The following is a 26,235-nucleotide window of genomic DNA, read 5'->3' as shown; positions in this document are numbered from 1 at the left end:
AGACTTAAAAAGTTAAAACACTTGGTTAAAGTCATTCAGTTAGGCAAATGGCATACCACAATCACAACTGGGCTGGTCTTACCACAGAGGCATTGTTCTTAACTTCTAAGCTCTGTGTGTGTGTGTTGACTTTAAACCTTATGATAGCTCTGTGAAGAAGAGATTGTATCCCACTTGATACTCAGAGCCCAGGGATGGTGACACATGCCTGTGATCCTAGCTACTTGGGAGGCTAAAGTGGGAGGATCACTTGAGCCCAGGAGCGCAAGACTAGCCTGTAGCACTTAAAATGTATCTGATGCTTAAAATGTATTTAATCTCAAAAAACAAACAAAAAAAACCCTAATCTTTACTACCTTTAGTTTTGTTTATCGTAGTATAATATACATTATATAACCAAAAACATAGTGAGACCTGTTAATCTAAAAAGTAATGAATGAATAAATAAATAAAAGCCAGGGAGCTCTCACTAAAAATTCCATGCCTTTTTACATAATATAGCAGGAGACCCTTAAATTATTGTGAAATCAGTCTCCATTCCACAAATCTATGTTGACATCATACTATGAGTGAAAAGAGGTTTTTAAATTCAAGTTGTTTGAATTAAACATATTCTATTGCGTGTTCAAAGATAGTTGTCCCAATTTTAAAATGTCCTTGGTTGAATAGGACAGAAACAGAGACAGAGCAACCAAGAGCCATTGCTATATCAACAAATAATTGAATTTAGGCTAATGAAAATGAACTCACTGTCAAAAATGGTCATGAAATTAACATATTCTCTGCTCTTAACTGTCTGGAATAATGTTTGATTCCTGAGTTCTGCCTTTCCACTTCTTCTATCAGTCTTTGAGATGTATGAAGTCATCCCTGAACACTGTTTAATGCTCTGGTTAAACTCCATTTCACTCTGACCAATCACAGTATGTGAGCTGATCATAAGGAGATATTATCGAGAGACTTGTCAGAGGATGTCACTGCCCAATATGTTTTTATGACCCTTTTTAATCTGTAAGAGTTGCTGGTATTTATTGCTTTTTAGAATGAAATAGACTAATTTTGTCGATTACAGTGTTGATAGTTTGATAACTCACTGTGGGAATCAATTGATCTTATCAGAATAATATAAAAAGTAGAGGAAATGTAACTGAAGCATATACAAATTTACTTGATATATTGCTTATGCAGGTTGAGAAAATGCTGAAATATGCTCCTTTTGCTGGAAATATAATAACTAAAACCCCGACAGTCTTGCTCTTTTTTATCGTTTATTGCTTTTTCCTTGACTAAGAGAATTTGGTTTTGGCAAAGCTAAATGAATTTAGAATAAAGTCATTTATTTGTGGCATATGTAACTTGATTAAGGTTTTTACGGCTAAGAGCCATGGCTCATGCCTGTAATCCCAGCACTTTGAGAGGCCAAGACAGGAGGATTGCATGAATCTGGAAGTTCAAAACCAGCCTGGGCAACACAGTGAAATCTTGTCTCTATAAAAATAAAAGTTAAAAAAATAGCAAGGCATAGTGACATGCCTGTGGTCCCAGCTACTTGGGAGGCTGAGATGTATCACTCAAGCCCAGTACTTCAAGACTGTAGTAAGTCATGATCACACCATTGTACTCCAGCCTGGGTGACAGAGTGAGACCCTCTCTCAAAAAAACAAAGGAGGGTTTTATTTCTATTTAAAAAGAGAGTGCATAAAAGAGAAACCATAGACGAGGCACAGTACTTCATGCCTGTATTCTTAGCACTTTGGGAGGCCAAGGCAGGTGATCACTTAAGCCTAGGAGTTTGAGAGCAGCCTGGGCAACATAAAAGACCTCATCTCTCCAAAAAATACAAAAATTATCCAGGCACCATTGCACGTGCTTATAGTCTCAGTTATTCAGGAGGTTGAGATGGAAGGATCACTTGGGCCTGGGGGTTGAAGCTGCAGTGAACCATGATTGTGCCACTGCACTCCAGTCTAGGCAATAGAGAAAGACCCTGTCTCAAAAAAAGAAAGAAACCATAAAAAATATAATGGCTTTAAAAAGATGATGTATTTCTCCCACAGATATTAGTTTAGAGAAAAAAGAACTGGCCCCAAAAAGCAGATAGCTCAGTTCCATAAGATCACTCAGGGATTCGGGTTCTATAATGTATTTGTTCAATTATTTCTTAGAATGTTGTCCTCATGTACATGAGGTTAAAGTCAGACACATCTTTCAATTCAGAAGAGGGAAATTTCAAGCAAAAGTGGAGGAAAAGCAATTTCCTTTTAAGCAAATAGTGAGGAGGTTGCATACATCACTTTTATTCACATTCCATTGACAAAAATTTTGTCCATGGCCACATGTAGCTGCAAGGGAACTAGGAAATAATTGTCTGAAACTCAGCAGCTATGTGCCATGTTAAAATTATCATGTCTATGGAACCAGGAGAAAACTTTTTTTTTTTTCAGACAGAGTTTTGCTCTTATTGCCCAGGCTGGAGTGCAATGGTGTGATTTCAGCTCACTGCAACCTCTGCTTTCTGGGTTCAAGCGATTCTCCTGCCTCAGGCTCCCAAGTAGCTGGAATTACAGGCATGCATCACCACGCCTGGCTAATTTTGTATTTTTAGTAGAGATGGGGTTTCTCCACGCTGGTCAGGCTGGTCTTGAACTTCCGACCTGAGGTGATCCACCTGCCTTGGTCTCCCAAAGTACTGGGATTACAGGTGTGAACCACTGCACCAAGCCAGGAGAAAGCTTTTTGAGAGAACAATTTGCAGTGTATCATAGTCTACCCTACTGACCTTTCATTGTCTTTATTCTCACACATAGACACTCCCTTTCTCCCAAGGGAGACATTCCAAGGCTCCCTTGGATTACTTCATCTGCTCAAAGTCAAGGATTCCTGTTTTTTAGGTCTGTGATGGTCCCTTGCAGTTCGCTAACATGTTTTCTGCTCATCTCACATCTAGTATACAAAAGTGGTAGGAAAAATATAACTGTGATGAAAGCTGCTATTCAGAAGATGGAAGAATGGGGAACATGTCACAGTCCATAGGAATTTCCAAAGATTCTTGCTGTAGCAGTAGAGATTTCTTGGCTAGCCTGTCTAGCTGCCCCCTGGTTCTAAGTTCTAGGAACTACACCATTATACATTGTCCTCCATAGCCATATCTAAAGTTGGTATTAGAGGCCAGGTATGGTGGCTCACACCTGCAATCCCAACACTTTGAGAGGCCAAGGTGGACAGATAACTTGAGAATAGGCCTAGCCAACATGGTGAAACCCCGACTCTACTAAAGATACAAAAAATTAGCTGGCTGTGGTGGCAGGTGCCTGTAATCCCAGTTACTTGGGAGGCTGAAGCAGGAGAATTGCTTGGACCCCAGAGGTGGAGATTGCAGTGAGCTGAGATTACACGCTGTACTGCAGCCTTGACAAAACAGTGAGACTTCATCTCAAAAAATAAAAATAATAATAATAAAGTTGATGTTAGCAAGTAGTACATCCTCCTAGGGAGCCGACGCTTTGCTACTTACGGAGATTTGGAAGCCCAAGAGTTGTTTTAGTGATCAAACAGCTCTTTTTTAGGCCAACCTTTTGATTTCTTTTGAGGAATGATTCTCTGAATACTTTTGTTGACTTGTGGTCTTTTTGCTTCCATTCAGTTCCTTCTGAGTAAACAAATCTAAAGATTTCTTCTAGGCATAAAGATTTCTTGTAAGTCTTCTCGCTTTATTTATTTGCCTGTTTGCATTTAATGGCCCATCCTTTTCCCCTCAATTTTAATGGAGGTTACCCTGAGGCTAGCTAAAACCACAAACTTGAATGAGAAGGCAATACCATTAATTTGATCTTTGCCTCTTAGCTGGCTCTGTGTTTTGGCTGAGAAGTCTTAATGAGAGATACTTACAAAAAATGTAGAGCCTTTTAAATTCCTGTGTTTGGGGACAAGTAGTTCGATTTTCTAATCCTGTATCTTCAAATTACTGTACTTAATCAGTTTAGATTGTAGACGTCTTTCTCCGAAGTGACAGGTATAGGCACACAGTCCACCTTCCAAGTTACCAAAAGCAGTAGTTTTACCAAATACTGTGACATGACATAAAAAGGATCAGTAGTTTTCCAGCCCGCAATATTTTTTTTCACCTTGACCTTTACTCAAAGTGACCTTTACTCACTTGACCTCCCAAAGTGCAGGGATTACAGGTGTGAGCCACCACGTCTGGCCTCTAATACCGAATTTAGATATGGCTATGGAGGACAATGTATAATGGTGCAATTCCTAGAAATTAGTAAAGGTCAAGGTGAAAAATGGTCAAAGCCAAAAACATATTTGACATTTACGTTTTTATTTTGGCAGTATATCAATTCTGAGTACCTATCTCAAAATATCATGGCTTAAATGGGAAATTTTTTCTTTTTATGTGATAGTATGTGGAGACAGCACATGGTCCAGACCTTCATGCATCTCAGCTCCATGAGATCATTCACAGACTTGTGTTCTTTTCATCCTATTGTTCTGCAGCTGTATTTCTCAAATGCAGCACTATTGGCATTTTGGGCCAGTTAATTCTTTGTTATAGGTGGCTGTAGTGTGCATTACAGGATGTTCAGCAGTATTTCTCATCTCTTCAGGATGCTGATAGGACATGTGCAGTTGAGATAAACAGCATCTGCAGACATTGCCCAGTGTTCCCTTGGGGACAAAATCACCCCTGGTTGAGAATCATTGCTTTATAGTTGCTTAGGATCTCATCTTTATCTGATGATCAGAGCAGATTTTGATCTATAATGAAGAGAAAAATCAATCATTCAAAATCAGCCCAGATTTTGTAATTGGCAGAGAAAGACATTAATACTGTAACTTTATTCCATATGTTGAAAGCAAGTGAAGAAATGCATGATATTTTAAAAACACCAAATTAAACTTTAAGAAATAAAAATTGGCCAGTTGCAGTGGCTCATGCCTGTAATCCCAGCGCTTTGGGAGGCCAAAGCAGGCAGATCACGAGGTCAGGAGATCGAGACTGTCCTGGCTAACACAGTAAAACCCTGTCTCTACTAAAAATTCAAAAAAGTAGTTGGGTGTAGTGGTGTGCACCTGTAGTCTCAGCTACTCGGGAGACTGAAGCAAGAGAATTGTTTGAACCTCAGAGGCGGAGGTTGCAGTGAGCTGGTATTGTGCTCCTGCACTCCAGCCTGGGTAACAGAGTGAGACTCTGTATCAAAAAAAAAAATAAATAAAATAAAATAAAATAAAATAAAAATTACAATGTCTGATAGAACTAAGAAATACATTGAATAGGATGAAGGGCAGATGGGACATTGCCCAAGGAAGGAGTAGTGAACTTTAAAACATAGCAGTTAAAACTATTCAAAATTAAATACAAAGACAAAGCAAATTTAAAAAAAGAAAAGAGCATCTGTGAGCTGTGAGATCCTTCAAAAGGCCTAATGGATGTGTAATTGGAGGACCTGAAGGAAAGGATGGGGAGTGAAAGGAGGCCAAAAAACATTTGAAGAAATGATGGCAGATGTTTTTCCAAATTTGATGATAATTATAAACCCACAGACCCAAGCAGTTCAATGAATTCCAAGCAAAAGAAACATGAATAAAACTACATTAAGGCATGTTATGATGAAATTGCTCAAAACCAGTGATAAAGATAAAATCTTAAAAAGCATCCAAAGGAAAAAAGATAATATGTGTAATGTTTCTTTACACAAGATAAGTACGACAGCAGATTTCACCTTAGAAACAATGCCAGCAATAAGACAGTGGAACCACATGTTAAAAATACTAAATAAAACAAAAAGCAAAAATGTCTCTCAAAAACTAAGATTGAAATACTTTTATAGACATATAAAAGCTAAAAGAATTCATCACTAGCAGATCCGGATTACTGAAAATGTTGAAGGAAGTCCTTAGGGAAGACAGGAAAATATACTTCACAGAAATATGAATCTGCTATACGCAAAAGAGTTAGGGTGCATGGCAAATGGTACCTATTTGAGTAAAAATATAATAAGAATACAATTCTGTATTCCTTAGGTCCCCTACTTCTTTGCTTATCACTTTGGTGGATTTCTCTTCCTCCTTAACTTTCAACAGATTTAATAAATCCTTGAGCCTTGTGCATTTTTTTTCTATTTTCAGTCAGAGTCTCACACTTGTCACCCAGGCTGGAATGCAGAGGTGCAATCTCAGCTCACTGCAACCTCCACCTCCTGATTTCAAGCGATTCTCCTGCCTCAGCCTCCCGAGTAGATGGAATTACAGACACCTCCCACCACACCCAGCTAATTTTTTGTATTTTTAGTAGAGATGGGATTTCACTATATTGGCCAGGTTGGTCTCGAACTCCTGACCTCATGATTCGCATGCCTTGGCCTCCCAAAGTGCTGGGATTACTGGCATGAGTCACCACACCTGGCCACCTTTTACATTTTTATATTGCATTCTTGCCCTTGGAGAAATCATAAATACACTTCAAAGAAAGTAATTCCTAATTTTTTTCTAGCCCAAGTTCCAATTTAATAACTTTAGTGACTGTATATAAAATCTTCAGAAGTCTTTGATATTTTCTTTTTGTTATTACCATTATTTATATGTGGGCCAGGCAACTTGTACACAGCACAACTTCAGGGATACCATTCCCATAGACTCTGACTGCATATCTGTGCCTCATGTTTCTGATTATTACCTGCATTCATCTTTTCAATCTCCCTTCAAAAGTATTTGAGTTGAACTCGAGCACTGTTTCCTAAAAACATCTGTATCTCATATATCATATATGTCATCTCCCCTTTTCATTGTATCATACTGAGCCCTCCTAGCCATTACATTGTGGCTTAGGCCCCGCCTTCTTGAAAGGATGGTTCTAAGCTCTTTCTGCCCAAAATGAACATCTACTGTGATTATACCATATGTCACTCATTATGACACTGTCTCGTTGTTATTTAAATGATTCATATGTGTATGTCTTGTCTTGAATTCTTCAGTTAAACTGTTTATTTTTTAAAGTCAGCCTGAGGCTGTTTATCCCCTTGGATAGCAAATGAAGTTCTGCGTGTTCAGCAAGCACCCCTGATTCCAGAATTGATGCATAAAGCCAAACGATTATTAACCTCCTGCTTTTTTTCCATTTGTTCTATTTAAGCAGACTACACTCCATCTAATGCAATGTTTGAAATAGTTTGGACTTTTCCCTAAAGATTTAATTTTTGCTTTGTTTTGAAGTTTTGTATTAGAAAGAAACCACACTAACCCTTACATCATTTGATTAATATTTGTTAATTTTTTCTACAGTAAATACAGATCTCTTCACATAGATTATGTATACTGACTCCTTTCTTTTAAATACAAAAGTCCCATGTTTCCCAAATTTAGTTTTTATTTAAATAATCATGTCCTGGATCACCTGAGGTCAGGAATTCGACACCACCCTGGCCAACTTGGTGAAACCTCATCTCTACTAAAATTACAAAAATTAGCTGGGCATAATTATAGGAACCTGTTATTCCAGCTACTTGAGAGGCTGAGGCAGGAGAATTGCTTGAACCCAGGAGGTGGAGGTTGCACTGAGCCAAGATAGCGCAACTGCACTCCAGCCTGGGATACAAGAGTGAAACTCGATCTCAAAATAAATAAATAAATAAATAATCATGCCCTAATTAAAATTTCCTTCAAAATTACCAGCATTGGGTATGCCCTTACATTGTTTCCATCCTGCTTTTTCCATATTTAATAGGCCCTCACTGACTCCTAAATATTGAAAATTGAATTCAGATACATAGTTTATTCCCCAAAATCTTCCCTCCATACTCTGCTCAGATGGATGACTCCAACCTCGTCGTGGATCTCTGCTCTACCTAAACTGGAAGTGGACTCAAGATTAGCCACACATAACTTAGGCTTGCCTACTTTCTGTCTGGGAATGGCCTTCCTCCACCCTTTCTAAACCTCATGTTTTTCAAGTCTAGCTCGCATCTAATCCCTGATCATCCGTTACCTTCCTCTGATTTTACATTATCATCCTAAATAGAGAAAATTCACAGGGAATTCTGTTGTATTATATTTTACTTGCTATAATACATACTTTTAAATACCTGCTTTACTTAAATGCTATTTAAAGAATCTGGTGGAAGATCTTTGAAATTTTTCTTCGTTTGTTACTCTTCTCTGAGGCAGTTCTGTATTTCTGCATGGGGTGGCGCTTTGCATCATAGGAGACATGGGATGTTTTGTGGGTACAGTAGATTGAAGTAGTGGTATGAGGGAGTACCAGATAAGAAATCTAAATACATTCCTAGCTCTTCCTGGGCCAGTTCTTTTTGAAATGACTTCATTATTCAACTTAATACCTAATACATAAGAGATATTCAAATAGAATTGCAACAACATATTCAAATCTGTCGTAATCCTCAATTTGAAATTACTGCTGCCATTCTCTGTTGATAATTGAGAGGTGACCGAAAATCTTTGCACCTTTGGTATTTTTTCTTTTTTTTTGTTTGTTTGTTTGTTTGTTTTTAGACAGAGTCTCTATTACCAGGCTGGAGTGCAGTGGCATGATCTCGGCTCACTGAAACCTGCGCCTCCTGGGTTCAAGCAGTTTTCCTGCCTGAGCCTCCCAAGTCACTGGGACTACAGGCACACACCACCACCCCCAGCTAATTTTTGCATTTTTAGTAGAGATGGGATTTCATCATGTTGGCCAGGATGGTCTCCATCTCTTGACCTCGTGATCTACCTGCCTCGGCCTCCCAAAGTGCTGGGATTACAGGCATGAGTTTTTCTTCTTTTATTTGGATAACTATAGATTTACCCACTTATTCTCTATTTTTCCTTCTCTTTAGCACTCTGTTGTCAATTTATTATATTTATCTTATCTGAGATTTCTTTTCTTTCTTTTATATGACCAGTCTGCAGTTCCTCCTGTATTGCAGTGGGAGGTGGGAGAGGCTTACCCCAGCAGGTGTGGAACTGATAATGGGAACATCTTCTACCCAGACATGGTAATATTTTGTCAAGGTTGAGTTGAGCAGATGAACAGAAGGAGATAAATGAGACAAGCATGGGCCATCAAGCAAGGCTGTCCTGAGGGACATATTAGGAATCAGAGTACAAAGCCAAGAACAGACCAAACTGCAAGAAAGCAAAATCATAATAAGGGTAAAGGAAGGCAGCCTAGAAATGGGGGTAAGGGTAGTGTGTGGAGAGCAACGTGGGCGTTTACCTGGTACTATGGTTTTACATGTTCTACAAGTCTTTGCATGGTTGAGGAAGCTCCATTTCGAAGAATTAGTATTGGAGCAGAAGCCACTGATCAGTTTCTTCTTGATTATTAAATCATAAGCAACTCCTACTTAATTAAAAAATAATCAAAGATGGTATATTTTAAATAGGACCTATTGTATTCTCAGTAGCATTTAAATGAAAAGGTATATTTTGAGGGTGAGAATATACTACAGTATTTCACAATACAATATTTCCATACGAGTGATTTTATTTTATTTTTATTTATTTATTTTTGAGATAGAGTTTCACCCTTATTGCTCAGGCTGGAGTGCAATGGTGCAATCTTGGCTCACTGCAACCTCTGCCTCCTGGGTTCAAGCAATTCTCTTCCCTCAGCCTCCCAAATAGCTGGAATTACAGGCATGCACCACCAATCCCCACTAATTTTGTATTTTTAGTAGAGACAGGGCTTCACTGTGTTAATCAGGCTGGCCTCAAACTCCCGACCTCAGGTCATCTATCCACTTTGGCTTCCCAAAGTGCTGGGATTACAGACATAAGTCGCCATGCCCCGCCCAAGTGATTTTAAATTAGAGAATTGTCTTGTTCTGAGATTAGTTTATCATTCAGCTACTATTTCAGTAAAATAAATAATTCCAGTAAAGAAATGATAATTGTAGTTGTCTTGGCTTGGTATATTATGCTATGTTTAGGCAGTTTTAGGGTAAAGAGAAGAAATCAAAAGCTCTTGCTGTGCATACTTGCTGCTTAGACATTCTTGTTGGAAAATAATGTATTCTCATTTCAGAGCAAAGATAGAAAGCTGACTCTGGTATTTGGAGAGCTAAAGCAGTGACATTTCCTTTCTTTCTTTCTTTTAATCCCGAGAATATTCCAAGTAAAGGAGTGATATTTCTTTTAAGAACAGGACCATTTGAGCCCTGTAGGAGCTTTCGAGCATTGTGTTCAACTGCTCACTCTGTCATGTCTATAACCTGCGCTGCTTCTCCATCATTATGTGCAGACCATAAGCCCTATAGTGGTGACAGCTGCTTTTAGGCCTCTTTGCCTTAAATACAGCAGAATGCTTATATGATAGACTTTTAGTTCTTAAATTTTGGCTAGATATTTCAACTTTTATTTAAATGTTGTGGCATCCCATGATCAGAGCATTATAACCTGGAATATCACTGATAGGAAAGAAATAGTAAAACAAAAACAAAAAACCATATGTAATACGCAAATGTAAAAATAAATGGAAATTTGAACTCAATTATTTGACTAATTTGTGTATACTGTCTGGCTGACTCCATTTCAAACATCTTGCACATTTATTTGTAGTTTTATCATCTCTAAATATAATAAGTTGTAGAGGAGACATGTGGAAGAGTCTCCCATTTACTGAAGTGATTTCTATGTCATTTTCTTGCGTTTGATTTCAGTCCTATGACTGGCAAATTCTAAGCATCTGCCCTTTTGAGCAAATAAACTTGTCAATCAGGTATTTCCTAAATATCTTATATTTTTATCTTATATGTAATTATACATATATAATTATATATTTTATATTATATACTGCATATTAATGTTATATTAATATTAGTTTAGGTTCTTGTGGACATTGTTTAAAAACCTTTGGGAAGTTTAATGATTGGATTTTATAATACTTAGTAGTTATAGCCAAATACGTTACTACTTCCATCAACACCTATATTCTGTTTCTATGTGAAATGGAAAATATTGTTTTGTTTTATACTCCCCTACTCGTTCTATTGTACACAGTAAAATCCAAACAGAAGCTAGTAACTTCTGAACTATAATTCTGTCCATTCTGCAAAGCATATGAGTTTGTACACTGATTGACTAGCAGAGAACTAGACCATCATCATCAGAACCCCCACATTCCCCAAATCAAATTTACATGTTTCTGAAGGAACATTAAATGGTAGTTAGCACACTGGTAAGTAACATTGAGCTTTATTTCTTTTCTTTTCTTTTTTTTTTTTGAGATGGAGTCTCGCTCTTGTTGCCTATGCTGGAGTGCAATGGTGCGATCTCGGCTCACTGCAACCTTTGCCCTTTTGGGTTCAAGCAATTCTCCTGCCTCAGCCTCCTGAGTAGCTGGGATTACAGGCGTGTACTACCACGCCCAGCTAATTTTGTATTTTTAGTAGAGACAGGGTTTCTCCATGTTGGTCAGGCTGATCTCGAATACTCCCAACGTCAGGTAATCTGCCCACCTTGGCCTCCCAAAGTGCTGGGATTACAAGCATGAGCCACCGTGCTTGGCTGAGCTTTATTTATTTTCTTATGGATCTTATGCTGTTTTGCTATGCATCAGTATCCCTCCCTTCTTTTAGAAATACATAAACATTACTCTTGCTTTCATTTTGAACTTTCTTCTTACTAATTTAGACATTAAATAAAAGAGATATATATGCTTATTATCCCCGAGTTTAATATATATCTTTTTAAAAATTAAGGTCATATTTTAATTTTAATTTCTTCATGTGAGCATTGTTTATTCATGTGTTCATTTACTCAATATTTATTTAAATGATCTGTGACCACAGTGACTAAAAACTGTTGGGTACTGGAGGTGCAAAAATGAATATATTGTGGTTAATCTTACAGATTCATTGAGAAGTAGAGGAGACAGACATGCATACAAATAATTGCCGTAGAAGAGTTGTTATTGTGAGGTCATAAATGGGAAGGATGCAAAGGCAGAGGATGGAGGTAATTACGACAGGGATGACTTGAGAGAGAAAGTGAAACTGGACTTACAGTGGCTCACATCTGTAATTCCAGCAATTTGGGAGGCCAAGGTGGGTGGATCACTTGAGGTCAGGATTTCGAGGCTAGCCTGGCCAACATGGTGAAACCCCATTTCTACTAAAAGTACAAAAATTAGCTGGGTGTAGTGGCACGCGCCTGTAATCCCAGCTACTTGGGAGTCTGAGGCAGGAGAATTGCTCGAACCTGGGAGACGGAGGTTGCAGTGAGCTGAGATCACGCCATTGCACTGTAGCCTGGGTGACAAACCGAGAGAAAGAAAGAAACAGAGAGAAAGAAAGAGAAGGAGGGAAGGAAGGAAGGAAGGAGGGAAGGAGGGAAGGAGGGAAGAAGGAAGGAAGGAAGAAAGAAAGGAAGGAAGGAGAAAGAGGGAGAGGTAGAGGGAAGGAAGGAACGAATGAAAGGGGGGAAGGGGGAAGGGAAGGAGGAAAGAATGATGGAAAAGAGAAAGTGATGTTTGACTTTTGAAAGATTAGCAAGAGAAGGCTGGGCGTGGTGGTTTATGCCTGTAATCCCAGCACTTTGGGAGGCCAAGGTGGGTGGATCACGAGGTCAGGAGTTCAAGACCAGCCTGGCCAACATGGTGAAACCGCGTCTCTACTAAAAACGATAAAAATTAGCCAGGCGTGGTGACAGGTGCCTGTAATCCCAGTTACTTGGGAGGGTGAGGCAGGAGAATGGCTTGAACCCAGGCGGCAGAGGTTGCAGTGAGCTGAGATCACGCCACTGAACTCTAGCCTGGGCGACAGAGTGAAATTCTGTCTCAAAAAAAAGAAACAAAGAAAAGAAAGATTAGCAAGAGAAAACGAAGAATGATGTTTTAGGCAACAAGAACGATATATGTAGGTAAGAGAAGCATCATTTTTCAGAAGCATCATTTTTATAAAGCATATTTGGAAAATAATGAGAAATTTCATGAGGACATTGGGCATGAGGGGTCAAGGTGACAGATGTAATTGAAAAGGTAGGATAGATCTAGCTTGTCTAAAGGATGTCTTGGGCTTAGGGTATATGCTTTGAATCTGTGGACCAGAGGATATGGATACTTTCAAACAATTGCATGCTCAAATATTTTGTTTTAGGAAGATAATTTGGAGGCAGAAAGCCTGAAATGTGAAGAGACTGGTAATAAATATGGAAAACAGGATACTATTAGAATAGTCCAGGGGAGAAATAATGAACACTTCTTTAACCAAGGCTGCAACAATAGGGCTGGAGAGGGGCAAACTGAGCAGCATTTCCCAGGTACTATAGGGAACTCGGGTACAATTGGATATGTGAGACAATGAATAGTGAGTCATTATTATTCTCCATTTTTCTTTTATCTTTCTCTTCCTCTTAAAAACTTCCCTGTCCTCTTCTGTCTTTAATTGTAAGGAAAAGATGTGTATTTTATAGAGAAAGAAGCTTACTAGACCTTACGTTTCTCACTTATGGCTCATTTAGTGATAACCAGGGTGTTCCTAAGCAATTGAATAGTGATACCAGATCAGCTTCTGCATGGTGTAGCTTTAGTGTGTTATTGTTTGAACTACATTAATAATTAGACTTACGGTGAAAGTAACCTGTTCAAGTGATCTTTCAATCAATTTTGTGCTTCAGCACCAGGAACTTAGAGAGAGCCACTGTGTTCATTTATCAGGAGGCATTCTGCTTCCTCTGTGGTATCACATTTCCTGACTTGGTAAAGAATATTGTTTCTCTGGCAGTTTTGTATCAGTGAGTTATACAAAGGTGGTCATAGCAAACCACGTGTACTTTAGAAAGTTAACACTGAAGAGATGTTTCTTCTTTGTGGTACTTCCCAGATTCAAGCTTGGCTCTATTTCCATAGCAACCACACCAGTCCAGACTCTCATTTTCTCACGTTTAGATGACTACACGAGTTTTCTGACTTGCCTGCCTTCAGTCTCTTCCTCTCTTAGGCTGTCCTGCCCTCTGCTACTAGATCAATCTTTCTAAAAGATGATCTTCATAGCATTCCTCACCTGCTTGTTGTCTAGTGCCCATCCTTTTGGCATTCTACTTTCATCATAATTTGGCCTCAGATGTACCTATTGGATACATTGGATGAAGTCTAGCTCTGTCACCCAGGCTTGAGTGCAGTGAAGAGAAAACGATGTTTTCATCATAATTTGGCTTCAGATATATCTACTGGCCTCAGATGTACCTATTGGATACATTGGATGAAGTCTTGCTCTGTCACCCAGGCTTGAGTGCAGTGAAGAGAACAAGAATGATGTTTTGGGCAACTGCAACCTCCGCCTCCCAGGTTCCAGCAATCCTCGTGCCTCAGCATCCTGTGTAGCTGGAACCACGGGCGTACACCACCACAACTGGCTAAATTTTTTTGGGATTTTTAGTAGAGACGGAGTTTCATCATGTTGCTCAGGCTGGTTTTGAACTCCTGAGCGCAGGCAATCCTCCCTCTTCAGCCTCCCAAAGTACTGGGGCTTCAGGCGTGAGCCACTGCACCCAACCTGTTTTGTGCTTTTAATTTCCTTGTCCTTCCTAAGGTAGTTGACTGTAAAATAATGTGTTATCCAAAGTTCACAGGATACTGTAAATACTAATGTTATTGTATCTTTATTTTTAAATATAGAAAACCTTTCTCCTCCCTACCAAAAACCACAGTAACTCAACTTCTTGCATGTCTAAAATGGTCTGTGCATTTTTCTGTGGCTAGTCTTTATGATGGTTATAGATCAGTAATAGCCTTTTTGGAAGCGTAATATTAGGTATTAATCATGGCATTCTTAAGGAGTTGCTGCAGTTAACCAGGTAGGCAAATTTAGCTGGACTGTGGTCTGTTTTTAGTATGTAAAAATATGGGTTCAGGGGATAAAAACAACTCAACATTCATGAAGAATATATTCTCAGATGCTCTTACATTTCCTGATTTTTTGGTACTGCTATGTTTTTTTTTTTTACAGAGTTTCTTTACTTACGAATTTGACATAAAATAACTGCCTTGTCATAAGAATGTATCATAACCAAGAAGGGCAAAGACTATAAGCTAAATTTACTCACCATCTGCTACATGGGAGTGACTCAGTTCATTGCTCAGCATACTCACAAGTTACTGTGTTTTGTCTCTGTGGGGTCTCCTGGGGAGAACAGAAACAAAAAATATTAAATCTGTAAATGTCACGGGGTCACTTTAGTTGACTTTTGGTTGCTAAAGGAAACAGAGGTTCAAAGGCCCTATAAAATTATAATCTTTCAAAGCGAAAATGAATGAATGAATAGAAGCTGAGACAAAGACCTTATTTTGTGTTCCTTTTTCTCTCATACCCTTGTCAGTTAAGATTTTTTGAACCTCTTGCTCTTCTCCACTGTAAGCCTGCCCAGATATTTTCTAATTGGGTAGAGAGATAATACAGAATTGGCCAAGTGTGGTGGCTCATGCTGGTAATCTCAGCACTTTGGAAGGCTGAGGTGGTGGGATCACTGGAGGCCAGGAATTCGAGACCAGCCTGGCCAACATAGTGAAAACCCATCTCTACTAAAAATACAAAAAAATTATCTGGGCTTGGTGGCTCGCACCTGTGGTTGCAGCTATGCCGGAGGCTGAGGCACGAGGATCACTAGAACCTGGGAGGTGGAGGTTGCAGTGAGCTGAGATCACACCACTGCACTCCAGCCTGTGCAACAGAGTAAGACTTCGTCTCAAAAAAACAAGAGAGAGATAATACACAACAAAGAAGTAAAAAAACAATTTCAAGTAGTGATAAATGTCATAAAAGAAATAATACAAACTTTTTACTGCCCTTCATTAGATAAGGGTAGTAAGAGAGAAGGCCTCTGGGTGGGCATGGTGGCTTACGCCTGTAATCCCAGCACTTTGGGAGGCTGAGGTGGGTGGATCACTTGAGCTCAGGAGTTTGAGACCAGCCTGGCCAACATGGTGAAACCCTGTCTCTAGTAAAAATACAAAAATTAGCCAGGTGTACTGGCACGTGTCTTTAACCCCAACTACCTGGGAGGCTGAGGCAGGAGAATTGCTTGAACCTGGGAGGCTGAGGTTGCAGTGAGCCAAGATCACACCATTGCACTCCAGCCTGGGCGAAGAAGCGAGACTCCATCTCAAAAAAATAAAAAATAAAAAGATGAATGTCCCTGACATATTAATTTTGTAGAAATAAATTTGCTTCCTAATACATGGGTTGGCCCATATAACTTCACCATTGAAAAGATTATTTTTCACAATGACAGTTGTTAAACTATACCTAACATTCTATGTAACGTGAAGATGTTAGAGATTGCAAATTTAATTGGGGATTGGAGATGGACCATAGGAAGAAGGTAGAGACAATTCACAACTTATTAGGATTATTTTTTAACAACAATGGCAATACACACACATAAAAATTTTAAAATGCTGGTCTAGCTTGAGAGGATCAGGGAATAGTCTGGATTCTATACATGATAATTTTAATCTGATCAATTCAAAATTTAAAAACAGGCTTCTGCTAACATATGTTTATACCTTCTGCTTAAGCTTGAAAATAAATATGAGCTTTATCCACACTGCCCAGGAAAGGGGGTGAACGAACTGAGATAGCATGCCATTTTCATGCCTATGCCACTAATATGGCTTCAAGAAAGCAGCTCTTACAGAGACACTGTGGCTGAGCTGTCAAGGATGTAGCTCCTTGAACTGTTCATTTGGAAAAGAGAGGGCTTATCAGTTAAAAAGTGAGAAGCCAGATGTGCTTTATTATAACAAGTGTGTGTTTAGAAGTGATAGTTCTCAAGGCAGACTTGTAGATACCCCTTCTCAACTCAACCTAAGAATCTTAGATTCTTTCATACCAGATGGCAGGCTCAGCCTCCAGATCAATCCCATATGGAATAAAGTGGTGAAGCATAATCTGCCTAATAAGATATGTTCTTTATGGGCTACATTAATTGAAAGACCAAATTACAATGCAGGAAATGCTAGGTTCCCTGCCATACATCTGTGCTCTGAAGATCCTGGCTTCCTGGCTCTGCCCCTGACAAGTTTTATGATCATGAGCAGTCACTTATCTGCTTCCTCAGTCTTTTAAATAGGAAAAACATGTTAGACCTTGGTGTTTTCTAGGGTCTAACAAGATTTCATTACTTTATTATTCTGTTATATCTAGAGTATCTGTTTCGGTGTGGGTAGCCCTATGAGAGATACTGTCTAAAGTGTGTTCTTGAAGAGCAAGCATGATTGTGAATAGTCTAGAATGTTCCAGAAACCAGCTCATAGGAGACCCAGTTAGCAGTGGGGATGATTAACTTAGAGAAAAGAAAATTAAGGCTGCCTTTGAATATTTTAATTAATGTCACATGGAAAAAAAAGAAGTAGACTTAGTCTGTGTTGCTATAAAATATTTAACTGAGTTGACTCTTATAGTAAGTGCTCTAACCACAAAGGGGGAAAAAACAAAGGGAATAGGAGGAAATTTTTAGAGACGATGGATAAGTTTATGGCACTGATAGTGATAATGGTTTCATAAGGATATACTTATGTCAAAGTACATCAAATTGCACACATAAAATATATTCAGCTTTCTGTATGTCAGCCATACTCAATAAAGCAATTAAAAATATTTATATATAACTGAGCCTGATTACCAGAAGCTTCAGATGTCTGGCTTACTATGTACAGCATAGTTCTTTCCTAAATGTCCAGTAATAAAATAAGCAGCCTATTGGGCTACATATCAATAATGATATAGAAGTAGAAACAGGCCAGCATGGTGGCTCATGCCTGTAATCCCAGCACTTCGGGAGGCCAAGGCAGGTGGATCACCTGAGGTCAGGAGTTCGAGACTAGCATGATGAAACCCCATCTCTACTAAAAGTGCAAAATTAGCTGGATGTGGTGGTGGGTGCCTGTAATCCTAGCTACTTGGGAGGCTGAGGCCGGAAAATCGCTTGAACCCAGGAGGCAGAGGTTGCAGTGAGCCAACATCGTGCCACTGCACTCCAGCCTGGGCAACAAGACCGAAATTGTCTCAAAAAAAAAAAAAAGAAGTAGAAACAAAATGACTAATTCTCTACAGACTGTAAGACATTCTTACATTAATAAAGGCATTACAGTATTTGCTTTTAGTAAGGGAAAGTTCTTTCTTCGATTTAAAAGTAAAAAACCTCCTTTAACAGCTATGCCTTAAATTTTACAAGAGGTTAGAGCTTTCCTAAAAAAAACTAGGTAAGTAGGCCAGGCGCGGTGGCTTCTGCCTGTAATCCAAGCACTTTGGGAGCCCGAGACGGGTGAATCATGAGGTCAAGAGATGGAGACCATCCTGGCCACCATGGTGAAACACTGTCTCTACCAAAAATACAAAAATTAGCTGGGCGTGTGGTGCGCACCTGTAGTCCCAGCTACTCTGGAGGCTGAGGTGGGAGAATCGCTTGAACCCGGGAGGCAGAGGTTGCAGTGAGCCAAGATTGGGACACTGTACTTCATCCTGATGACAGAGTGAGATTTTGTCTCAAAAAAAAAAAAAAAACCAAAAAAACTGATAAGTCTACAATATTTATAGTATAAGCATGTGACCTCAACCACCCACCAAAATGTCAGGGAACTGTATGGTATCTTTTATATTGTACTCTAATTCTTCGATGTTTGAGTTCCAGCTGTAAAATAATGAGACTCATTTCCCTGTGATATAACTTGTAAGCTCAGTCTCATTACCTTTCATTTTAGCTTTTCTTCAAGTAGATGGATTAATCCATAAAGTTAGAAAGCAGCATCTGATCTGTCTTTCTATATCTAGAAGCATGTTGTACAGTGTTGAGCAAAATCAAGACTTTTTTTTTTAGATATATTTTCACTCTATCACCCAGGCTGGAGTGCAGTGGCATGATTTCGTCTCACTGCAACCTCTGCCTCCCAGTTTTAAGCGATTCTCCTGCCTCAGCCTCTCAAGTAGCTGGGGTTACAGGCATGCGCCACCATGCCCAGCTAATTTTTGTATTTTTGGTAGAGATGGGTTTTCCCCATGTTGGCCAGGCTGGTCTCGAACCCCTGATCTCAAGCAATCCACCCACCTTGGCCTCCCAAAGTGCTGATATTATAGGCATGAGCCACCGTGCTCGGCCCAGAATCAAGACTTGAATGAAACAAAGATGCGATTTGTGCCGGATTTGACAGTACCACAGTGGCACTACTACTCACTGTCACCTGTATTTTGACCTGTTTGCTTAGGAACTTGCAAAACTATTGAAGGTTCATCTTTTTAAAAATAGTCTATTAGGCAAAGAATAGCTAGAGAATTGGGTTTTGCTCTCCTAGTCACGAAGGGCATGGATCCTTTGCTACTTACCGATGTGTCTGTGTCTTAGTGAACCAAACAGGCAAGTGATCTGACAGGAATGTCTTTTCAGTGTTTGACTAACTCTCTTTCTATTGTTAATACTTCCACAGCTCTTTTTGTCTTTCTAAACCCTAACCCAGATAAACACAATGTATTTTTTACGCACTCTTCCACATGACTTCCTGGAAAGAATGAAAAAAACTACTAGTTATTGAGCACCTATCATGTGCTAGGCACTAGGAGAGATTCCTTTGTATGCATTAATTTATTAAATTTTCAGGGCAGCTTTGCCAGCTTCTGTATGTTGCCATACAGAAGCTCAGAGTCCTAAGTAACTTACTCATGTCATACAGCTAAAAGATGATGTAATAAGCAATGCCCTGTTTTGTTTTTATAGATATATTTAATTCTCATTACTCTTGGGTTTGTGTCTAGGCTGATCTCACTAGTACAAACCACTAGTGATGTTGCCATACAGATGCCCTGAGGGCTAAGTAACTTATTTATGTCATACAGCTAGTAAATGTGACTAAAAGATGATATAATAAGCAATGCCCGGTTTTACTCTTAGAGATATATTTTATTCTCATTACTTTTGGGATTTGTGTCTAGGCCGATCCACTAGTATAAAGCCACTTCTGTCTGCATCTACTGTGGACAACAAAGACGTGCCTACCTCATAGCACACAGTGTGTCACTCCTTTTATAGTATCTATCATACCCTGCTTTATCTTTGTGTTTAGATACTCTCTGATTTTTAAGCTCCTGCAGGTCAGAAAGTGTTTTTCCTTTTTCATCTTTGTAACCACTGAAATAACTACTTAGCATGTTTTGTTACATTCAGTGTTCTTAATTATATAGGTCCATGAATTAAGTCAAATGTGCTTTTCATTTTCCAATGGAAATCTGTATATGTCTGGCAACCATGACACAGTGGAGTGGTTCAGGAAGACCGTTCTCAAGTGTAAGGCTCTAATTGGGACTGCTGCACTGACCACCTGCTTCCAGCACTCCAGAGAATGACGCTTCTAGTCATTAGACCATGGCTTTGGGATCATCAGCTGGTTTTCTCCCTTACTCTCTCTCGTTGGGTGTGAAAGGATTCAGAGTATGTCATCCCCCAATATATCACTCTGGCATAAGGATTATTTTGAGGTAAAGGTGATTGAGAAGAAGCAGACACAGGGTGAGCTGTCTGCCATTCCCCATGTGCCTGAAAGTCAAACATAAATTCCTCTTGTGAAGGTGCCTCCCCACCCACTTTCCATACCAGGAAAGGGATAGCAACTTTATACCTGGAGATGAGATGGCACCGAGAAAGAGTCTATACAAAGAAACCTTGTTAACTAGTCTTTATCTGTCATTAATTTCCCCATATATTTACCTTCCTACAATTTGTCACCCTACAAGCTAAAAGTCCTTTTCCTTTGTCTTGTCACTTCTCTACAGAATTATTGTTTCTTCCTAACATGCTAATAAGCCCCAAGTCCCAAATTTTTGTCTTTTTGAAATAGGGCCTCGCTCGGTCATGTAGGCTGGAGTGCAGTGACACAATAGTGGCTCACTGCAGCCTCAGCCTTTCAGGCTCAGGTGATCCTCCCACGTCAGCCTCCTGGATAGCTGAGACTACGGCTGTGTGCCACCATGCCTAATTATTATTCTTATTGTAGAGACGAGGTTTTGCTATATTGCTCTGGCTGATCTGAACTCCTGGGCTCAAGCCATTTGCCTGCCTTGGCTTCCCAAAGTGCTGGGATTATAGGTGTGAGCTCCTGCGCTTGGCCTCAGCCCCAAGTTCTAATCACTCCTTTGAGTTAGTCACTACTGAGTTTCTCCCATGTGTATGCACACTGCATGTGTTAATAAAGTTCTGTTTATGTTTCTCTTGCTAACCTCTGTTTTCTCAGACTTATTTGCAGGGCCCCAGTCAGAGAACCTAGTAGGATAGAGGGAATAAGTTTTTCTCCTCTATAGGGGATTCATCTAAAAGAAATGAGAGAAATCATGTATTATTAACTGGCTAAATCAGAGGAGTTTCTTTTCTGTTATTCCGTTTTATGGACTACTTTATAACTCAAAAAATTTTTTCTGTACAGTGTTCTGTTGGGTGCGTGCCTATAATCCCAGGTACTTGGTAGGCTGAGGTAGGAGATCCCTTGAGCTCAAGAGTTCAAGATCAGTCTGGGCAACATAGCAAGACCTCATTTCAAAGGAAGAGTGTTCTAGTGATTGTTCTGTGATTTATTACTGAATCTCAACAACAATAAAAAAATTATTTGGAATTTGAGGAGGAAGAGGAGTAAAAGCTCACTGAAATAAGTGACTGTTTTAGGGCTTCAAAAATCCCTGGAATCTTTTTTCATTTCACCAAGTAGTGTTCTAGAAGAATCATTTTACTTGATATTGATGAACATCCTATTTTGAAAGAATAACCTGAAAATAGGACTAGGGCAGAAATGAAGGAAATTTTGAATGCAAAGATTTTTGAGGGGAAGCATAAAGGAAGCATGAAGAATTTTTGATGGGGAAACTGAAATACATGACCACTTGCAGTGCTTTGTACACAGCATTTTGTTAAATGTACCTAAATGTTTTCAGTGGAACTGGTTTGCTCATTAAGATATTGTTTTAATTATTACATTTAATACATAGTATGTATAGTTTTAATTTCTTTTTGTGAGCATCAGAGCCAAACCATACAGTTCCAAAATCATTTGATTAATTTTTACTGGAATCTTTTTGGGCAAATTCTGTTTCTGGTTTACGTAAGAAAAAATGTTTCTGCTAGTATATTTTGAGACCAAGTTAGTTGAATGGAAACATCTTCCCTACCCTTTAAAAAGTCAACCAGAAAAGAACCCTATAAGCCCAGAAGTCACTGAATTCTTCATTCACATTTAAGAGCAATTCAGAATATTTCCTTGTTCTTAAATGTGAAATGTCTATGAGTGCTGTACATAGCAGTAGCACAGTCCTATCAAACAAGATTTAATGCTGAATACTAGTATGTACACAAGGTTAAAATGGAGCTGAGGGGTGTGTGTGTGGAGGATGTGTGTTTGTGTGGAGGGTGTATATGTGTGTCTGATGTGTGTGTATGTATAGTGTATATGGTATTGGGTGTGTGTGTGTGTGTGGTGTGTGGGATGTGTGTGTAGGGTGTGTGTGTGTGGTGTGTGGGTGTGTGTGTATGTGGAGTATGTGTGTGTGTGGTGTGTACTGGGGGTGTGGGTGTGTAGGGGGTATGGGGAATGTGTGTGTGGGGTGTGGGGAGGTGTGAGGGGCTCTTTGTGTGTGGGTGCATGGTGTATTTATGGGGGTGTGGTGTGGATGTGTGTGTGTGGATGTGTGTATGTCGTGTGTAGTGGGGGTGTGGGTGTGTAGGGAGGTATGGGGAATGTATGTGGGGGGTGTGGGGAGGTGTGAGGGGCTCTGTGTGTGGGTTCGTGGTATGTTTGTGGGGGTGTGGTGTGCGTGTGTGTGTATGGATGTGAGTGTGTGGTGTGTGTTTAGGGGTAGAGTAGGAAAGGCCCAAAACCTCTTCCCTCTTATGGTCTCTCTCTTCCAGATGAACCTATTCCCATTCTAGGCAGCACCTCAAACATTTACTCCAAAACTTCAGGGACCTGAAATTTATTTGTATGTATGTAATCTATGCTCATTATCATTTTACATTAAAATCTTGACTTTGTATAGTTTTTTATTTTTGTTTTTAGAGATGAGTTCCACTATGTTGCGCAGGCTGGAGTTTAGTGGCTGTTCACAGGCAGGAATGTAGCAGACTACAACCTGGAACTACTGAGCTCAAAGGATCGTCCCACCTCAGCCGCCTGAGTAGCTGGGATTACACACACATGCTACTGTGCCTAGCTCTACTTTATACAGTTTATTAAAAAATCATCTTTGGAAGAAATAAAAGGCTTGACAACAGCATATAAATATTTCATTTACAATAACTTGTTAAATAATATTTTAAATGTTAAATTTTTTAAAAGGTTTTTCTGAGATTTTGGAAAACAAAGCAAATAATATATTGTTAAAGGAGGCAGAATTTCCCTTTCTATTTCTTTAAGCTCATTTTCTTCTTTTTTTTTTTTTTAAAGTTCATTTTCTAATTAATCTATTTCTTTAGGCCTGCAAACATACATCAATAAATATGTTTCTATCTGGTTATTTGTAGATCTGTAACTCTTGTCAGAGTGGAAAACTAAGACTCACAAAATACATACTCTGGCTCTCTTAGCCCTGTTTCTGTTTGTACCGTACTATAATTCGTATGGAGAAACTGGCCTGGTACTTAAGAGACCAGCTACAGAACTGCAGAATGTAGATGCTGAATATGGAGTAGTTAATTGTTAGGATAGAGTTAAGAGACTGTCCCTACAGTGATCTTGTCATTTTGCCTTCATTTGGCTACAACTGATTATTCATATCAAATAATATAACACATTAGCATTAAGATTGTAAAATTTTGAACTATGGGTAATTTTTATATTATTACTGGGGAAGGATTAATTTGACCAGAGATTATCAGAACAATGTTTTCAACTATTAGCTGAGTGTTTATCAAGGTCTGTGGCACACAAAAGTTATTTTTGCTTTGACAATCTCAACTTTAATAGTTCTTTAAATGTATACTCTTAGTATTATGTTGTAGGTTTTATGACTTATCATATTGCATGTTTATAAAAATCTTTCTTTTAATTGTGGCCAGCCTTCCCAGCATCCTGAAATACTTCTTGTATTTGCATTGCAAAAAGTCATTATTATTGCCTAAACACTTCAACTTGAGGGTGTGTCATTTCTTGGATGCTTGGTCTTTGACCCTTCTGTTCATACTCTATCATTTTACCCTAATACCTCTCTTCTGTAGCAGTTTCAGTCATCCAGTAAGGATGGGAACATCCCATTTTAAATATAAGTATAAGATCTGTTCTTGTTGTTAGAAAGCAAGAGTGAATAAAGGTCAGCCTTTCAGATAACTGGCTGTCTGATTTTTTTTTCTGTGAGCATCACATGTTAGGAAAAGCTAGTTCATCTCTCTGTGGCTTTAGTATTCAACAGCATAAGCTGTCAGACTAACACTGATTGAAGGTAGACTGGGAGGGGGAAGCGCATCTGTCCAATGGCTCGCCATTGGCTTCTTATTACAGCATTCTCCCCTGAGACACACTCTGCATGCTCATTCACCTACCTCCTCCTCTTCCCTCCCCTTCCTTTCCTACCCCTTCATTACTGATTCACAGCGAGAGGCAGCAGCAGCAGCAGTAGCAGCAGCAACAACAGCGCTGCTTGTCACGAATCGAGGATTGCAATGAGCTCATCCTTTTCTCCTTGCAGCTTCACAACTGCCCTGGCTTCCTGGCTACTGCTGCTGCTGTCTTCTCACACACAGACACACACACACCCTTTCTCGCACACACGGACACACACTCACACATTCTCACATGCTAGACCCTTCTAAGCAGCTTGTCCGTTTTTACACATGTATCTGAACTCTTCTGCATCACTCTTGGCCATTTTCTCGCATTCGATTGCTTCTGCCGTTTTTTATTTAGATCAGTACTTGATTTCATTTTCATTTTCCAGCCTACTTTGGGGTTCTCGCAGTGGATAATTTAGCCAAAATGTTTTTCTTGTGGAGACATTAGCTGACAATTCCCACCACAGACTGGCTTGTACGTCCTCCCAGGGAGACCTAAACCTGGCTCCCCTCCCACCGCAGTTCTTAAAATTGTGGATAAGAGATCCATCTTTCTCATTCTGGATACCTACTTAGTGCTCATGGAAGAAGGGGTGCCCTGCCCAGCCCCAGCTGCTAAGCTCACACCTTCTGTCAAAAAGTCCCAGGACATGCACGACGAGAGGAGCAAGCTGGTGAATGAGTATGCGTGTCGAGTGCTGGAACTTCTGGGGATGGGGCATCGTCTGTTTGTGCCTCGGCTTCTGGCGGTGAGACTGTTTTTCATTGAACTTCATTTGTAGGGAATCTGCTGTCCTCTGTGAAAATTCTTGTGTCTCTGAAAGAGGCTTGTGGTCTCTGGTTTTCTTCTCCTTCTCCCCATTCTGCCGAGAAGGAAGTGCTGAGTGGCCACTGCTGTGCAGCTCATTTGGAGCCTAGTCCACGCCACTCCTTAATTGGTTAGAGGAGATCATGGCTCTTTTCTCAGAGCCCAGGGTCACATTAGTGGCATTATCTCTGTGGCAGCAAAAAAATGGTTTTCTGACTGGCTAGGCTCAGCAATGAAGCAGAATACCCAAGTGTTTGATGGAGGCATTCTGTTATTTGTATCTCCAAAGGGTTAAATTTTACAACAGACATAGCAACTTACCTAGACTGCGTGTGATTTGCTCTCTAACCTCCCCATTTGATTGCCAATTTGATTGTTGTTTTGTTTTGGTTTTTGATAGAGAATTTTACCACGCAAAAAATACTTTGGTAGGAAATTATAGGTTTCTCTCCTACAATGATTGAACTGTGTGTCTGTGAAACAGCTTAAAGCGGCTGGCTTCTGTGCTGTAAATCTGGGAAGTCTGAGTTGCTTGTTATTTGATTTCCTGAATAAGAAAGAAATCACCCTTCCTCATTTCCTACCAAGGGTTAAAATTAAATACCCACAATCGCTGTTGCAGGCTTGAGAACTATACCTAGCAACTATTCTGTAAGGTAATTGGTTTACGGTAGTCCTATACCATTATGTGGTAATGGAATAAGAATAATTTAGCCTTGACTATTTTATAGAATGGAGTTTAATACCATTTTAGACTGTTACCTCATTATGGTTCTCCCTATTCAAGTCTTTTCAGTACAATATTTATGTGACTGAATTTAACTCTTTTCTCTCATAGAGCTCCCTTCACTATAGTTCATCTCAATACTTATCTTTACAATTACTGGACCAGTCTTCATGTATGCATTTACATG

The 26,235-nt window shown here is 39.4% G+C and overlaps 1 protein-coding gene across 6 annotated transcripts in view; it reads left to right on the top strand.

Annotated features, from left to right (window-relative positions):
- RABGAP1L (RAB GTPase activating protein 1 like) overlaps window positions 1–26,235 on the top strand; it is a 718,780-nt gene that overhangs the window by 510,205 nt on the left and 182,340 nt on the right. The window contains exon 1 of one of the 6 annotated variants that reach the window (XM_032291668.1): window positions 19,280–19,287. The exons of 4 other annotated variants lie outside the window; for them this stretch is intronic. Coding sequence is in view for 1 of the 2 variants with exons in the window: in XM_032291665.1 (XP_032147556.1) it covers window positions 25,095–25,262 (168 nt within the window). In the remaining variant the exon portion in view is untranslated. Of the gene's footprint in view, window positions 1–19,279; window positions 19,288–24,357; window positions 25,263–26,235 lie in introns of those variants that run through there. One more of the 6 variants, XM_032291665.1, reaches the window with a different exon arrangement.

The sequence above is a fragment of the Sapajus apella genome, unplaced genomic scaffold (assembly GCF_009761245.1).
Source record: "Sapajus apella isolate SASKATOON/1434 unplaced genomic scaffold, GSC_monkey_1.0 scaffold25, whole genome shotgun sequence".
In the NCBI taxonomy this organism is placed as follows: domain Eukaryota; kingdom Metazoa; phylum Chordata; class Mammalia; order Primates; family Cebidae; genus Sapajus; species Sapajus apella.
Note: the sequence above shows the minus strand (reverse complement) of the source record. Positions and strands in the feature narration are given on the sequence as shown.